Source organism: Cucumis sativus, chromosome 7 (assembly GCF_000004075.3).
Source record: "Cucumis sativus cultivar 9930 chromosome 7, Cucumber_9930_V3, whole genome shotgun sequence".
Classification (NCBI taxonomy): Eukaryota; Viridiplantae; Streptophyta; class Magnoliopsida; order Cucurbitales; family Cucurbitaceae; genus Cucumis; species Cucumis sativus.
This window is the reverse complement of record NC_026661.2, coordinates 14,481,694-14,499,495: the sequence shown is the minus strand read 5'-3', so window position 1 is coordinate 14,499,495 and position 17,802 is coordinate 14,481,694. Positions and strand designations below refer to the sequence as shown.

The window sequence follows — 17,802 nt, the reverse complement described above, 5'->3', positions numbered from 1 at the left end:
AAAAATATAAAATGGCTAAAATATTTAAACATCACCACGTTTCTAAGTAATATATTTGGAAACGAGGCTGAAAAAGAAAAAGAATGATAAATAAAAATGATGATCTTAATGACTTTTTATTTTGAATGTTTCTTATATTTACGAAAATTAACCATTTTTTTTTATTTATATGGAAAATTGTTATAATAAAAAATGTGATGAATGAATTTTGTTTGACGTATAGTGTAAATAATTTCAATATTTTGTAATTTTTGAAAATTGTACTCTATATTTCCCTCTTTCTTTCCCGTACCCATATATAACAGAAGACAAAGATATAAACCCTAGAGAGCTTCCTTCATTTCTCTCTACAATTTCCTCTCCTCTGTTTCTCACTCTCATATCAACCGCAGCCGCATCTCACCGGCGTTTATTCTTCTGCCGCCGCTACTCGCCGGAAACGTCTACACCGTCACTTTTCTTCCTTATCTCTCTGCTTCAACTTCACGGCGCCACTCCCACCCCATCTCCATCTCTTAGTCGTTGGCCGCCGTGATTGAATTTCATTTCTTTTTTGATTAACCGATCTTTAATTAGGGCGAATTTAGAATTAGGTCAATTTTTAATTTGAATTCCTGCCCAATCGGACCTACTTTAGACGGATTTTTTTTCTTTTTTTTGGGATTAAAACTGGATTACCAATCAGACTGAATTTCATTCGCCAGCTTTGTTATATATGATTTTGCACTAGCCCGACGAACCTTTACCAGATTCCCAATCCCAAGCGTTAGCTTCGTACATGTCTCTCTATCTTCACTAGCTGACTTATCTAATTTCTCTCCAGAAACGCTTCATCTCTTCTAAGGTTCATTGTTGTTTTTGGGGCTTTGATGTTGTTTATTTTTATTTATGTTTTATTTATGGTTTTATTCTGTTGAAGAGAGATCTGATTACGTAGCCGATTGGTGTTGTTGGGTCTAATTTTTGGCTATCAATTTGCTGATAGGATTCTTGGGGCGCTTTTCTTGGTGGTTTAAGGGTTTCAATTTACCGATATTCCTATGGGTCGAAAGAAGCCTACCGCAAGGGATGATGACAGCGCCCCTGCGGCAGCCCATGGTGGTGGGAAGTCGAAGAAAAAGACATTTGCAGTAGACGACGATGAGTACTCCATTGGAACCGAGTTGTCTGAAGAAGCGCAAATTCAGGAGGAGAAGGTTGTGATAACTGGGAAGAAGAAGGGTAAGAAGGGAAATTCAAAAGCTTCACAACTTAAGGACGATGATGACGAAGACGATGTGGATGGTGTTTCAGAAATTGTTATTACTGGGAAGAAGAAGGGCAAGTCGAAGAAGGGTGGAAGTAGCAGTGCTTTTTCTTCTTCCAGTTTTGGTTTGCTTGAAGAGGAGGGAATAGATGATGCTGATGATGACGAAGAATCTGTGTTGACTACAGAAAAGGATGATGATGAGGAGGAACATTCTGCGATCAAGTTTTCGGGCAAGAAGAAGTCTTCCAAGTCTTCGAAGAAGAGTGGTTTTTCTGCAGTGTCAGCATTCACTGCCCTTGATGATGACAATGATGAGGATGCGATTGATAACGAGATCAGGGCTGATGAAGATATTGATGGTGAGCCTGTCATTGAATTTACAGGTAAGAAGAAGTCATCAAAAGGTGGCAAGAAGGCTGGAAGTGCATTTTCAGGTTTCAGTGGTCTTGACTATGAGGATGAGGACAGAGATGATAAAAAAGATGAGGAGGATGTTACATCAATTAGCTTCTCTGGTAAGAAAAAGAAGTCCGCTAAGGCTTCAAAGAAGAGTGGAAATTCCTTTAGTGCAGCATTAGCAGATGAGGAAAATGATGGTGATTTTTCTATGTCAGAGACAAATAAATTAGACCATGATGGCGTTAATGAAGACGACCTTAATGTAATTGCTTTCTCTGGTAAGAAAAAGTCCTCTAAGAAGAAAAGCAACAGTACTGTTACTGCATTAAGTGATGAAAATGCGCAGGCAAATGAAGCTAAAGATGTGGTCGTGCCTGAAATACATAATACAGTAAGTAGCAATCTTGATTCTGATTTATCTAATGCCAACAAGACGGAAGCGGTGGCAGAAACTTCAAAAAATAAAAAGAAAAAGAAGAAGAGCGGAAGGACTGCTCAAGAAGAAGATGATTTGGATAAGATTCTTGCTGAGCTAGGAGAAGGGCCTGCCATTTCAAAACCAGCAGATCCTCCTCTTTTTTTCCAGGAGGCCAAAGTTGAAAATCCACCTGAGCTTGTAGCTCCTCCTGAAAAGGAAGCTGAAGAAGAAAGCACAGAATCAGCTGCAGCAAGGAAGAAGAAAAAGAAGAAGGAGAAGGAAAAAGAAAAAAAGGCGGCAGCTGCTGCAGCTGCTGCTGAAGGGAGTGATGAAAAAGTTGAGGAGGTAAAGTCTGAAATCATAGAACCCAAAAAAGGTGCTGCGAAGAGTAAAGTGCCAGAGAAGAAAGTGCCAAAGCATGTTAGGGAGATGCAGGAAGCAATGGCTAGAAGAAAAGAAGAGGAAGAGCGAAGGAAAAGGGAGGAAGAAGAGAGATTGAAAAAAGAAGAAGAGGAGAGACTTAGGCTAGAAGAACTTGAAAGGCAAGCTGAAGAGGCTAAGCGTAGGAAAAAGGAAAGAGAAAAAGAGAAGCTTTTAAGGAAGAAACTGGAAGGCAAGCTGTTAACAGGTAAACAAAAGGAAGAACAACGGAGGTTGGAAGCAATGAGGAACCAGATATTGTCAAATGCAGGAGGTTTACCTCTGTCTACATCTGATCCCAGTGCACCAGCTAAACGACCCAAATACCAGACAAAGAAGACAAAACCATCCCATCATCAAACAAATGGCAATGCACAAACTAAGGTAGTAGAACATATAGTAGAAAAAATACAAGAAAAAGATGTGGCAGAGACAGAAGTATTGGAGTCGGAGAAGATTGAAGCTGTTGAGTTGATGCATGTGGAGGAAAAGTCAGGGGTTCTTGAGGCTACTGAAGATAATGAAATTCAAGAAGACGAGGATGAGGATGAATGGGATGCAAAGAGTTGGGATGATGCTGTTGTTGATCTTTCCTTAAAAAGTTCCTTCGCTGACGAGGAGCTCGAATCCGAACCTGAGAATGACATGAAAAAGGATAGAAAGAATGGCGCAGGTAAGTTCAATAATATAAATTCGACATTTGTCTGCATCCAGGTTACTCAGACCAATTTAACATTAATCAAAATAAAAAATGTAAAATGATTAGAACTAGTTTAATGGGCGCTGGAGATTCACTTCCACTTTTATGATACCATCAAAATTTTCTTTTTAGAAGTTCTGTAATAACTACCTTATGCATGCAGCACTTAGGAATTTGGTGTTGCATCTGGACAATTTTCTTGTTTACACTTGTCTGGAAGCTTTTGTTGATTTTTTCTTTTAGTGTCCTCTTTCAACAGATTTTTTTGAATTGCCCATTCGATCTTTTTTTGCAAGATTGGAGTTCCTTTGTTTTGGTTTTTATCTTTGTTCTTTCTTTTTTGTTTGCCTCTGTGTTATATTTCTTTCTTCTCAATCGAAGCATGGTGTTCATGGAAGGAAAAAAAGACAAATTGAGTGCATGAAAACTAAAGGAAGGAGTAAATGTTATGCGGAAATCCAAACAATTAATATAAAGGAAAAAAGGAGGCTTATAGCGAAAAGAGAGATAGAGGGAGATTCTTCTTCTTTTTAATTGGACCCAATTGGAAATTTTGCAATTCCTTGTGTTTTGAGAGACTGCCTCATTCTCTTTCTTTGGTTCTCTTTAAGGAAATCCTATCTCCACACTCCACCATCACTGAGTACAAGAATACAGTGCATCAATTTCTTCCATTCTACAGTAGCAAAAGGCCGTAGGGTGTGTTATGTGTATAAAAAACCTGAAATCTCAAGGGCATTTACTTTTGTAATATGATTTTGCGAGTAGATTTTTGGAATATGCTACTATCTTGCTTCAGCTGGCACACCTTTTTTAGACCAATATGAGAGCATTTCTGTCTTCTAATTGCAGCACCACCTCAGAAAAACCAGGAATTTCATTGTTTGAAATTTGAATTTAGTTCGAGCTTAGCTCCTCTTTGGATGGAAAGAAACAACTGCAGTCAGAGACGTCTTTTGTTTTTTATATACATTTTTTAGGGTTGAATTCTTGTTTTATCCTGTGAAACTTTTTCTCTCCCTTCACAAAATATAGCTTAGATGATTACTAATTATTTGTCTTACTACAAAGAATATATCTCCAACAAATGGGAATAGTGAGTGTTCTTTCTTTTTCTTGTCTCTATTTTTTCTTCAATTCTCTTTTTGATATTTTCATGAAGAATTGTCTGAAGCTTTAAAATTGACTAAGAAGAGGGATTATTTGTAAGATGTTATCTCACTGATTTTAATCTATGGCTTAGTATTTTCTTTGTACTTTCAAATTTGAAGGTTGAAAGTTGATTCTTCTGTTTAATGAAACTTGCATTTGTAGGTGCCAAGCTAGCTGCTCCTTCTCAAAAAGGTTTACCTTCTCAGTCTATAAAGTCTCAAGATATTGAAAACAAAAAGAAGCAGGACGGAGTTGAGGTTGCTGACAAGGGCAAAAGGAAAGAGGATGCTGTTAGGAAAAAAGCTTCAATTTCAGATGCTACTCCTGTACAACAGGAAGAAAATCTTCGCTCACCCATCTGTTGTATTATGGGTCATGTTGATACTGGTAAAACTAAGCTACTAGATTGTATCCGTGGCACAAATGTTCAAGAAGGAGAAGCGGGAGGAATTACTCAGCAGATTGGGGCAACCTATTTTCCTGCTGAGAACATTCGGGAAAGAACTAGGGAACTGAAAGCTGATGCAAAGCTGAAGGTTCCTGGCCTACTTATTATTGATACGCCTGGGCACGAGTCGTTTACGAACTTACGTTCTCGTGGTTCAGGCTTATGTGATCTTGCAATTTTGGTTGTTGACATCATGCATGGCTTAGAGCCACAAACAATAGAATCTCTTAATCTCTTGAGGATGAGAAACACAGAATTTATTGTTGCTTTGAATAAGGTAACTACTATTTATTTGCAATTGCTCTCAATTTTTTTTGAACAATGTCTATTCTTTATTTGTGTATTATTTCCACCGTTTTGTATATTTTGATAAATGAGATCTGTTTCTGACCCTAAAGAAGTTATCCAACTTTCAAGGTTGACAGACTTTATGGGTGGAAATCAATCCGCAATGCACCAATACTCAAGACAATGAAGCAGCAAACTAAGGATGTGCAGAATGAGTTCAATATGAGGCTTATTCAGGTTATTTACATTATCCATCTTCCAGTTGTATTTTATTTTAATCACAGCTTAAAATGGATGTCGAGCGAATATACTTTTTTCGGTCAACAGATTATTACTCAATTTAAAGAGCAGGGATTGAATACCGAGCTGTATTATAAAAATAAAGAAATGGGGGAAACTTTCAGTATAGTACCTACAAGTGCTGTCACGTAAGTTTCACATGCTTGCTGATATTGTTTTGACTTCTATAAGCAGTAATTTTTTTTTTTTCAAGTTAAGTAATAATTTGTTTCTGAATATCTTAGTGGTGAAGGTATTCCAGATATGTTACTATTATTGGTGCAGTGGGCCCAGAAAACTATGACGAAGAAACTTACATATAGTGATGAAGTGCAGGTGTTAATTTGCTGTGGCTCAATATTATTTTTTATGACAATGTGTGTGTATATTGGTATATATATAAAAGAAGTTAAAAGGTGATCATATTCTGTTTCTCCATCAACAGTGCACGGTCTTGGAGGTCAAAGTTGTTGAAGGTCATGGAACAACTATTGATGTCATACTGGTTAATGGTGTGCTGCATGAAGGAGATCAAATCGTTGTTTGTGGGATGCAGGCAAGCACTGATCTAATTATGAAATTACTTTTTTTTTGTTTGGATGGCCTTTAATTGAACTTATGGAATCATCTTGTTACAGGGCCCAATTGTTACTTCTATTCGAGCCCTATTGACGCCCCATCCAATGAAGGAACTTCGGGTGAAGGTATGACTTCTTTTAGCTTTTTCAGTTTATACAGCTTTAGATGATCGATCTTGCTTATAATGATAAGAATGTAATCTTGTCAATGTATTAATCTTTGGTTATTATCTGTATATGAGATTTGGTTATTTTATGAGTCGTTTAGGGAATAACTTGTGCAAGCTTAAGTTAGTGTATGTAAATTTGTTGCAAACAGTTAAAAATATGGGGGTGACGACATTGAGAGACAAGGTAAAGCCCAACTGTTGGGGAGAATCTCTTCGGCTCAAAAAGAGAATGTGGTCCATATATTTTTTTAATTCTTGATTCCAGATTGGTAGATTATAATTCCTTCACTTTCATAGCATATAAATATGGTTGAAATTGGTTTCTGAGTTAAATTTAATAATCTAAGTTTGCTAATGACCCATTCCTGCAGAAATTTGAATTTTGTTTCTAAGCTTGGAGAAAAATAATTTTAGAATGAAGTATTGTTGTGATTGATAAAGCAGAGAAATATCTTTTATGGGATTTGTTCCTTTCCAAAATAGCAGAGTCCGAGCATCCTTTCTGAAACTCTTATACATTCTTATTGGGATGAGGGATTACTGCTAACTGGTTGAGGCATTTTTCAGAAGTATTGCTCCGTTGTAGAATTCCAATGTAGGAAAACAAGTTTGTACGTAACCCTTTTGAGATCAATATGTTCTCTACCGTAGAACCTGAAAAAAGTTTCCGAGTCTGGCTTTAAGTATTTGACAGTATCTTGAACTTTGTTGACTTGGATGTGTCTGTGCACTATCACTAGAATTATCGAGTATTTTTGTGGTCTGTCTGAATATGAAATCCTTGATGAAGCATTATTATATTTATATGTAAGTATTGCAATGAACAGCTGATGATTTTGGTTGTATAATCTTCAGGGAACATATCTGCATCACAAGGAAATCAAGGCTGCTCAGGGGATAAAAATAACTGGACAGGTAATTGGTCATAACTATCAATCAAGAAATATATATATGTATATATATTTATATTTTAATTTTACCATTAAGAATTGTGAATTTTGACTGAATTTTGACCTGGACACAATGGTTCTTCCGAAAGAAACTAGGGCACATCTTAGAGACTTGTCATATGGTCATATGGTCATTGAAGTTTGTGTTTTTTTCCCCATACATATCATTTGGATGATCTTTGCGCTAAGAAGTTTGCATTATTTTGAATTGATGGATAGGATTTTGTAAATTTTTTTCAGATTTTAAGTACAAACTTCAGTTGAATCTAAGAATCTTTCCTTTCATTTCCCCATATTTTACCAAGTTTTATACCACCACAACCACCAGTTCAGATAAACGAATGGATCTTCTCCTTGAAGCCATGAGTTTCTGAAAGAAGAGGGGATTCCCGTCTCTTCTTCTAAACCATTAGGCACTCTCAGAAAGTTATCTTATTTTCTTTAGAAAGCACCTCTTCCAATTCTGTTTGGCTTCAATTCTTCCATGTCTGTCTTTAGGCGTCAATTATTCATTTTCTTCTATGTTAGTAATCTCCTTTAAGATGTAACCACTTCCTATTTTCTACACTCTATTCTACATATATCATTTTCTTTCTCAATTTTTGCATCATGTTAGAACCATTCGGCTAAGGACCTGAAGGAACGTCTCTGTCTATCTTTCTCTCTTATTTTTTTTTCTTATGGTTAGTTTTTTTAAATTACTAAGAAATGAGAAGCGGATATATGTAATCAAAAGGTAAAACAGCCTAGGGGCTGGAGGTAGAGGAAATCCCCTCCTAAAAAGGTAACTACATGAAAAGAGCTTTGTAATCTTCAATAATTACTAAGATATTGCAGTTACAAAAGAATTTTGAATGTAAAGAGGCCCACCAAGAAGCCGTATTTGAAGGAGTGTCAAAAGGAGTTTAACTGAAGGGTTTTCCATGCTTTCACATCCTGTATCCATGTCTGTGCTTCTTAGGTGCTCAAAGATGTATAGATTTTCATATTGTAGTGTTTTTCTCTTTCGTCAGACGTTATTCCTTTACTCAGTTAAAAAATTGTGTTCTAGGGACTTCATGTGCTCAATTTTTTTAATTAATTATTTTATGTATTAGAAAAGCCGAGTATTGCACTGTCTAGTATGTAAAGAAGATACAAATGTTGTGGAGTGTTTTTATGTTTCATAGGTCTCATTGTACGTTAACGGGATTGATTATTGCTTTTGTTGAATGATCTTAACAAAATGCCATTGGTATTTTTGAATATTTGTATAGGGTCTTGAGCATGCCATTGCTGGAACCAGTCTTCATGTGGTAGGTCCTGAGGATGACTTGGAAGACATTAAGGATTCAGCTATGGAAGATATGAAATCGGTTTTGAGCAGGATAGACAAGACTGGTGAGGGAGTCTGTGTTCAAGCATCTACACTTGGCTCCTTGGAAGCATTATTGGAGTTTTTGAAGTCCCCGGCAGTGAGCATTCCTGTCAGTGGAATAAGTATAGGACCAGTGCATAAAAAAGATGTCATGAAAGCTAGTGTAATGCTTGAAAAGAAAAAAGAATATGCCACTATTTTGGCTTTTGATGTTAAAGTAACTCCAGAAGCTCGAGAACTTGCCGATGAGCTTGGTGTGAAGATCTTTATTGCTGATATCATTTATCACTTGTTCGACCAATTCAAGGCCTATATTGATAATCTCAAGGAGGAAAAGAAGAAAGAAGCCGCTGAGGAAGCAGTCTTTCCTTGTGTTCTCAAAATTTTACCAAATTGCATTTTCAACAAAAAGGATCCAATTGTGTTGGGGGTCGATGTGATTGAAGGCATTGCCAAGGTACACTTATATATGCTTTTCACCTTTCCTATTCACTTAAATGTTCACGATGTTATTTAACCTTTTAACTCTGAAATGTTGGCTTAATTTATAATCTCTTGCTTCGGTAGTTGCATATATGCAGATCAGTTGGCTCTCAAATAAGTCATTTGATAAAAGAATTGCTTTGGAATAAAAGGAAAATAATCTAACTTTGCAGCATCCTTATGTTTGCAGTTATTTCTGATACGTGACCTTTCATACCTAGTACACTTCGATATATTTGTTGCTCTACTTTTTAAAAATTATTTTCTTTTGTGTCATTTAAGAATTGCAGATATCTTTCAAACACCGTATATTGTTTTAATAAGGAATAATTTAATTGATGTACAACCAATCGGTTTTTAATTTGTTGTCTAAATAGATGACATGCAAAAATGTTATGGAAGTTACGTTTTCAAATTAATGTCATTTGCATAATATTTCTGCAAAAGATCTTTTGAAGTTTTAATTTGTATCTGTTTGTTTCTTCCTCTTATTTCTTCGGATGATTTTTTAGTTTCTTTTGCTTGTGAGGTTGAGGGTGCCCATCTTCTAGAACCATCGTGTAATTTTAGTTCAGTTGTATGTATAAAGTTGTGTTATCACTATTTGTAAATAGAGGTTAAATTACAAGTTTAGTCTCTGAAGTTCTATATGTGTCAGAGTAGGTTTGTTAACATTTAAGTCCTTGAGAGATTTGATATATTTAAAAAGTAATCAATCTTTTAGATATAAGTTTAAATTTTCTGTCTAATGGAAAACTAAACTTGTATCTAGGTTTAATAGAGCCGTAAATATAAAAAGAAAAAAATCGAAGTTTAGAGACTAAATATAATTTTGATTTTTGATAGTTAAGTACTGATAGACCCAAACTTCAAAGTTTAAGGGCTACAGATATAATATAACTAGAAATTGAATATCTATATTTATATCTACTATATTTAAACACTTATATTTATATCGACTATACTTTTCTCCATCGCTGTATCAATACTTCCTATAATGCAATTATTTTATTACTCATTTATTTTGACGGTGGAATTTTATGGAGAATTGATTCCGAAATATTGTACTTGCTTGTCATGCTTGTCCTTGAACGATGTATTTTTGCATTTTCTTTTAAAAGTAGTTCTTTGTAATACAATATCGTGGAATACAAACATCTCTGCTAGTTTGAATAGTATAATCTTTGATTTCACAAATCACCTGGTAGTTTCAATTTTTTTGATGTTTTACCAATTGTTGCAGGTTGGCACACCAATTTGTATTCCTCAAAGAGAATTTATTGACATTGGTCGTATTGCATCTATTGAAAATAATCACAAACCTGTTGATTATGCAAAAAAAGGGCAGAAGATTGCGATTAAGGTAGTCCTTATTTATTTTACTGGTGTTGCTGTTGTTTTACAATCCCCTTAATGTTTTCTACAATAAAGTCTTTTGTCTGGTGGGGGAAGTTGGAAATGTTGATCAAATTTGATGGATATGTTTCTATGTATGATTGATGGAATATATTGTTTTTATTTCGAACTTTTACTTCTTCTTTTCTAATTCTCCAATATCATCTCAAATACAAAATCATTTTTGTCGAATCAATATGTGATAAAGTTTCCTTGGCTTCTTTCAACAGATAGTTGGGCATTCCTCGGAGGAGCAGCAAAAGATGTATGGTAGGCATTTTGATTTGGAGGATGAACTTGTGAGCCATATATCAAGGAAGTCCATTGACCTTCTCAAAGCCAATTATCGGGTTAGTTTCCTTTTTAATTTTTTTTTTTCCGTTTTTTAATCAGGAAACTTGAGCCCACCATGATATGGTGAGTAGTTTTACATGGTTGGATGTATGAGAGAACATTTTCGAGATCAAACGAGTTATTATTATTGTTTCGGCCAATAAATTTAATTATGTTGTATAGGATGATTTGTCCACGGATGAGTGGAGACTTGTGGTGAAATTGAAGAATCTTTTCAAGATACAATGAAGTGCAACACCATCAAGTAGAGCGTTCTGTGACATTTCGAACAGCTGGTTCGGATCCGGTGTCATTGGGTTAATGTGTTGAAGATACAGAGGAAAGGTGGGATGGAAGAGAAGGTTGCCCCTTTGGAAAAGACACCCGTGCCGAGTTTATGGATAGGGTGATTGTTGAATTCATCTAGGCGGGAAGGTATCCGGAATTGGATAACACAACTATTTTATCTTGCATGAGAAAGCCACCAAACCAATCAACTCAGGTTACCTAAGTTTTGTTGTGATTACCTATAGAGATTTTTTTTTTTTTTTTTTTTTTGTATGAAATAAGTGATTGCAAGATTGTCAACTTGTTGAGGGGGTTGATCAAGATCTGTAATTATATGTTTGACATTCTTCACTAATTAAATAACTTTCGGAGAAATTTGTCTCCCTTGTTTGCTACGTAAAACTTCCAGGAATTTCTTTGACGTATATTGACAACATTGCTTTTATTAAGCGTGGTCGATATCTGTTCTAGCATTCCAATATCGATGGCTGTAGGGTGTTGGAATGTTATCTATGCAAATCAAAGGAATTGCGAAATGTTTTCTTTTTTTCATACTCTTAGTTTGGAATTTTGTTCTCATCTTTAAACAGTTGTCTAATCTAGAGCATGGAGAACCAACCTGAGGAAACTATTTACATGCATTAACCAACTGGTTTTATTGAATTTGAATAAGGATTTGAGAATAAAATATATTTGGTTTACTTGTTTTCTAATTGACCACATTTTTGTAGTGTTATTGATTAGCATTTAGTGACTATTAATTATAATCCACACATAATTTTTCGTAACAGTTCTGTGGTGTTATAATTGATTTTTTTGCCTTCTTGCACGTTTCTACCTTTAGTAACAATTAAATACTGACACTACTTCAACGTCATTACATTTCATATCAATAAAATCATGTAATTACTTAATTCTACCCTTTTGTCATGCTAATAAAATCCAAATTTTGATTGTCAATGGGTGCATTTTGATTGTCATTTCTTATACAGTTTAAAGAACAAAATAGCCATATACAAATTGCTCTATATATTGACCATCAGTGTTAAAAAACATATTTATTGTCATGCGTTGAATGTTTGGCGCGCAGGTTCAAAATCAAATGTTTGGGAATTGAATGTCTGTGGACTTATTTGATAGGGTTCTGATGTCTGAGAATTACAAATGCTTGTGATTAGGGTGAAAAATTTGGAAATCTGGATTTTTTATGTTTGTGTTTAGGTGTTGGTTTTGAATTTTTGGGGTTTAGCTAATCTATTTAGTTTTTTCTTTCTTTTTGTGAATTGTACATCCTAAATTTAGATTTTTTACCTTATATTTTGTAACTCTAATTCAATTTGTTGAATCTATTGATTTTCATGACAATAGGGTAAAAATGAGAAATTTTAATATTCAATAATAATCATTTTAATTATAGTTGTATTAACAATATGAATGATCTAATTAGAAATATTACAAATCATTCACAAAATATAGTAAGTCATGTAATCAAATGAGGTTTATGAAAGTTTAAGTTAAGTAACATTAATAATTTTCAAAATAAGCACAACCAAATGGGTCGTTCAAAAACAAAAGTCAAGTAGAGCTACATTTAGCCATAGTTATGGTTTCCTTCCAATGATACATATGCATTGTATTTTAAATCACTCCTATCAAATAGTTTGAATAAAATTAAGTTGTATTATAAAATATTTTTTTCTTAAATCAATCCAAATAAGTTCTAAGTTTTCTAGTTAAATTGACCAACAAAAAAAATGAAAAAATGTTATTAAACTAAAAGTAAACCATGGTATTTACAATTTTTACCATATTATCAATATACTAATATTTGATTTATACTTGACATCACAATAGATGATTAAAAAAGATGATATAATAATAATAATTATTAAAAAAACTTCGGAAGAAAATAAAATAGAAGAATGAAAAAAAATGCATATTTTAAAAGATATTATTGTGATTAAATCAAATACGTATTTTTATTAAATTTTCAAGGTTTGCAGCGATTGCCAGAGTTGGTAGCCGGAAGTTCGCCGACGGAATTGTCAGAAATGATACCCAATGGTTGGTTGACATTGGTCACCGAGGGTGGTGTTCGAAGTTGGCCAACAGATTTTCTAGACTGAATAAGAAAAAAAAAAAGATAATTCATGGACTTGAATAGTGTTTACTATTCAAACCCACATGAAAGAGTGTGGAAGCCTTGATGAAGACGGTCGTTGATCAATGGTGATGACGTTCAATGGTTGCCAATGTTTAAGACGATCGGTTGTTGTTGACCATCGTAAAAATCGATTGCCAAGGGTCATGGTTATTGGTTATTGACCATTGCTACAATCGTTTGTTAATATGGATGACATTAATAGTTAACGATAATGATTGGTCGTCGTCGATCAAGATGTTCACTAGACGATAGTAACGTTCAAAGTTGTAGGTGACCAACAATCAAGATGATTGGTCAATGATGATCAATAACCGATGGTCAAGACAATCTGGAGCCGACGATCAAGATGATCCGAAGTCGACGGTTAAGACGATCGATTGTTGTGACTGTCGTCGATCATGATCGGTCATCGTGAAGTTGGCTAACAATTGTTGTCAACGATCATCAATGATCATTGATAAAATTTTGAAGTGAAAAATCTGCTAAAACACATGACAATTCAATAAAAAAAACAAACATATTCCAAACCCTGGAATCTTAATCCGAGGAATTTTATTCCAAGTGTCCAAATATGAGTTTGGCTTCAAATGCCAAACCCCCTAATTCCGAACCCTAGGCCAAACACCTCTGTAATATTTTAAGGAATTAGATTCTTCTAAAACCTGCAAGAATGCAAAAAAATCAATGCTAAGTACACCAAACTACCTAACCAAAATTGAAAAGATACTATCCTAAATAACTACGTGTATTCTCACTAATCAAATGTCTTTCACTTGTTTGGTAGCTTTACAACTACAATGAATTCGAACAAGAACCTAATAAAAACATATTTATTTTAAAGTTCAACTCAAAGTTTTAAGATCAACTAAAGTTATTAAAAAGAGCAATACAAAACATCGACTAAAGAAAACATGTAATCTATGTAAAAAGTTTATAGAGAAGAATGAGACCTGAAATTATGAACACTTATAATTCAAAACAACAATACTAGACAACAATACTAGCGTTTAAAGATTTGGTTGTATCAAAAGTTACAAAAACAATTCTAAAAAAGGTTCAAAATAGACATATATTATAAGCATTTCACGCCCTTCCAAAGAGGACAAATTCAATTCCAAGAGCCTTTGTAACTTAAGCTACATGCACTCTATTATTGTTTGAAGGGGGCAAGTAGTTCAAGAACTTGTAAAATGATCCCAAAAGGAAACTAATTAGTCACACTTTGTTTAGGAAAACTGTAAACAAGAACCTATCAACTTCAAGCAACTAAGGTTGTCAAAAGGAAGTAAAAAGAATAATTTCTTAATTACATTCCAACGTGTAATTTATCAAAATGATCTTGTTTTGAATTGTTAGTTGTGGCATCTCCACTTCACTAGGTTCCCACATGGACTTTGTTAAAAGAACAAATATTCCTTATGGTTCAATCTAACACATCACTAGAAAGTTCACAAATATAACACACCTTAACCTCTTGACCACAAATGCAACCAAAATTTAAGTACACGATCCACTAAAAATACTAATTTGATCAAGCTAAGAACCCAAACACATGGCAGATAAATGATACTTGGACCATAAGAGATTACAATGACTCAAGGAATGATACAACAGTTAAAGATCTCTCCTCTTCTCAAATTCATGTTGCTCATGCATAACCTACGCAAAAAGACCAAACATTTAAAAAATGCAAGAACAAGTTAGTCAAGAGCTCTAAAAAGGAATAGGAAAAATATTGGATATGAAAGGGGGAAATGACAAATAAAGATGCATCAACCATCAAGTTAACACAAAGTTACAAATATCAATTATTAGCTAACACAGAAAAGTTTACATCGAGATTATATATACGCATAATATATACGCATCTTATTCGACGATCGTAACAAAACAAGGTGAACAAATCTCTCAACTCACATTTTCAAAACAAGACTACAAACATTATAGGATTCTACTATTTGAAGTTAAATATAAAACTTAAAAGAGATTTAGAAAGAGCCAAAGGTAGTTCACAGCATTATGCAAATAAGCTTCACCACCTACCTTGGCCACCCTCCAAATTGGTTCATTCTTCTTTACGATGTTGAAGGACCTAAGAATGCATATATGTGTTACATTCCTTGATGGTTTCCAATGATTGAGAGTCAAAGTTGGATGATGGTAGAACCATTAGATTTAGCTTTCATTATTTTTTTTCACCATCATACCTACAACTATCAATTTGCAACAAATTTATTAGTCTACGGTAACTTACAACGGTTTTGGTGGTCTTAACCGTTCACTTAATTTTTTTTTCATGTTATTTCTTATACATGCAAATGTGAAGTAAAAAAGAACATGAGCTTCATTTTCAATCTTAAAATAATAGTCAAATCAATATTTTGGTAGGAATGTAGAAACTATTTACCTAGATCGAAGCCCATGGTATTCTATTAAGAAAGCCACTTCATTGAATAAATGCCAACTTTATGAAAGTCTAAACAATAAAAAGTTTAGTCGTTACAACAAAGTCCGAAAACCTTAACCAATACGGAGAGAACAGTGAGATAATACTATCCAATCAACCAAAACCAATAATAAACCTTAGTTGAAATGGAGTAGGATTTGGAACTCTCTTATAAATATTAATCATGATGGAAACAACCAGAACCACCACAATTGGATTATTTTAAGATGTCCAAGCACTAAAACCAACAAAATATAAATAATATCTCACTTACCTTCAAGATTTACCCTCTTCTTGATTAGATATGTTCGAAATCTACCTAACAACCCTTAAATTTCCTTCTTTGCTTCTAGTATTGGTCGAAAATTGCCTTGAGATGGTCCAAGAATCCATTTCCAAACCCTTATGTCCTTTGTCTTGGCCGTAGAACACTGAGATGCTCGTGCCTTAGCTTTGGGATTCACTTTTTTTGTCTTAAATCTCGCCTGAGATCTCTTCAAATTGCTAGAGATTGCTTTAACCAAAGCTCTCTATCTTTTATCTCTCGGTTGAATAGAATTGAGTTCTTGAGCCTTTTCCTCGAGATGAACAACTCGAGACTCTCTCACTTGGCTCTTCTAATCACTAGAATGTTGTCTCGAGATGTTTGATATGGGTTGCGACTCTTTGAAAACTCTCAATTAGCTTTTCTCAACACTTAACAAGCAAGTGGTATAGAAGATGCATGTATTACACTAAGGTACTAGTTTTCTAGCTTGGGTTATTAGATTCTCCTTTTTTCCATGAATGCATGAGAGCTTAAACTTTGTTTTATGTAATCTTTGTTTTAATTTTGTTATTGAATGAAGTCTTGTTATATTGTTTAGACCCATTAAAAATGTGTAACTTTTGCTTTGCATCAAACCTTTCACTTGTGATAATTAGATAAAGTTTAATTTGATTAGAAGAAATAGGTTAGGTTAGCTTGTAATTCTAATTTGATGTGCATCCATTCTAACCAATCTAGAATTGAACCTATTGAATATCAATTAGATGCATGAAAATTAGGCATTTGATATAAGGATCTTTAGAACTTAATTCTTTTTTGAAAATTCAATATTGCATGCTTAATATATCTTATTGGGTCAGACTAATTAGATCTTTGAGACAAATTAATTGGCAGTTTCAATTAGATTGGTTAAGTGAAGATTGAATATTGCTAAGTAATGATAGTTCGATGACTGCATTCTTTAGAGAAGGGAGAAATCGTCACAACCCAAACTAGATCCTTCAGCGTAGAATTTTTACAAGTTTCTCTTTGTTTCTTGTAATTTACTTTCTTGCAACAATTTCAAATCAAACCCTCCATTCGGTTACATGGTCGAAAATTGGTTTGTTAAAGAATTAATGTGCTCCCTTTTCTCCCAACCCGAACTTGCTCCTAAGACTAGTGCTTGATATGAGATTCGATAAAATTATTTGGTATGGGTTTGGGAGACGAAACCTGTAAATCAAATAGGTGCCGTTTCTAGAGAATGCCTTAGATTTCTCTTGCAAAAGAATTTTCTACCTTATTATCGTACTTTATTTTTCATTTCTTTTGTATGACTCGATCCTTTCAGGCTCAGGATTCTCTATTGTATTTTGCAGATCTTGGTCGGGAGGAAAGACGAAGGAGAAGAGAAGTTGGGGAACAAAGAGCTCTTCAAAGGGATATTTGTCCTAAAGTCATTTTTGAGGAAGAACTTCTTTACTAGGAAATTAAGAGCATGACAAATCCTATGCCAGAGTGTACCTTGAGGGATCTTGCTGCCCCTGACTTCACCCAACAACCCTTTGCTTTACCTATCCCGAGACGACACGTAGTTTTGAGTTGAAAGTTAGGTTAATAATTCACATACTATATGTTTTTCATGGATTTGAAGGTGATGACCCCCATAAATTCACGAAGGAGTTCCATGTGGTTTACAGCAACATGGGGCCACACAGAGTTACTAAGGAGGAACGAAACCTCAGCACTTTCCTCTTGGCATTGAAGGATGATGCCAAAGACTGACTGTTCATTCTCCCAACAGGATCTGTGACTATTTGGAAACTGGCTTTACTTGACGCTTAAAAATTGTCATGTATATGTTTATTTGACTCTATTCATAATGTGTCAAATAATCCAATGTCAATGTCAAGAACAAGGGAGGTTTATTTGACAGGTAAAAAACATCAAGTATATGAGATTACTTGACACTTTTTACGCGTCAAGTAATCCAGTATCTAGAATAAGAGGGTGTTTGTTTGACAAGGTTTACGCG

The 17,802-nt window shown here is 34.4% G+C and overlaps 1 protein-coding gene across 1 annotated transcript; it reads left to right on the top strand.

Moving 5' to 3' along the window:
- The first annotated feature begins 310 nt into the window (after nt 1-310).
- LOC101204360 (eukaryotic translation initiation factor 5B) lies at nt 311-11,356 on the top strand. Its single transcript, XM_011660842.2, has 13 exons — nt 311-844; nt 986-3,159; nt 4,501-5,063; nt 5,204-5,311; nt 5,402-5,502; nt 5,599-5,689; nt 5,799-5,909; nt 5,992-6,057; nt 6,957-7,016; nt 8,308-8,865; nt 10,135-10,254; nt 10,517-10,636; nt 10,803-11,356. The coding sequence occupies exons 2-13, from the start codon at nt 1,041-1,043 to the stop codon at nt 10,866-10,868; spliced, it is 4,083 nt and encodes a 1,360-aa protein (XP_011659144.1). The 5' UTR covers nt 311-844; nt 986-1,040; the 3' UTR covers nt 10,869-11,356.
- Nucleotides 11,357-17,802: the final 6,446 nt, after the last annotated feature.

Bases quoted from the DNA above. Each gene is read 5' to 3' on its own strand.
- LOC101204360 (XM_011660842.2), top strand. From the start codon at position 1,041: ATGGGTCGAAAGAAGCCTACCGCAAGGGATGATGACAGCGCCCCTGCG. The intron at 3,160-4,500 runs GTAAGTTCAATA...TTGCATTTGTAG, and splicing joins GGATAGAAAGAATGGCGCAG to GTGCCAAGCTAGCTGCTCCT. The intron at 5,910-5,991 runs GCAAGCACTGAT...ATCTTGTTACAG, and splicing joins TCGTTGTTTGTGGGATGCAG to GGCCCAATTGTTACTTCTAT.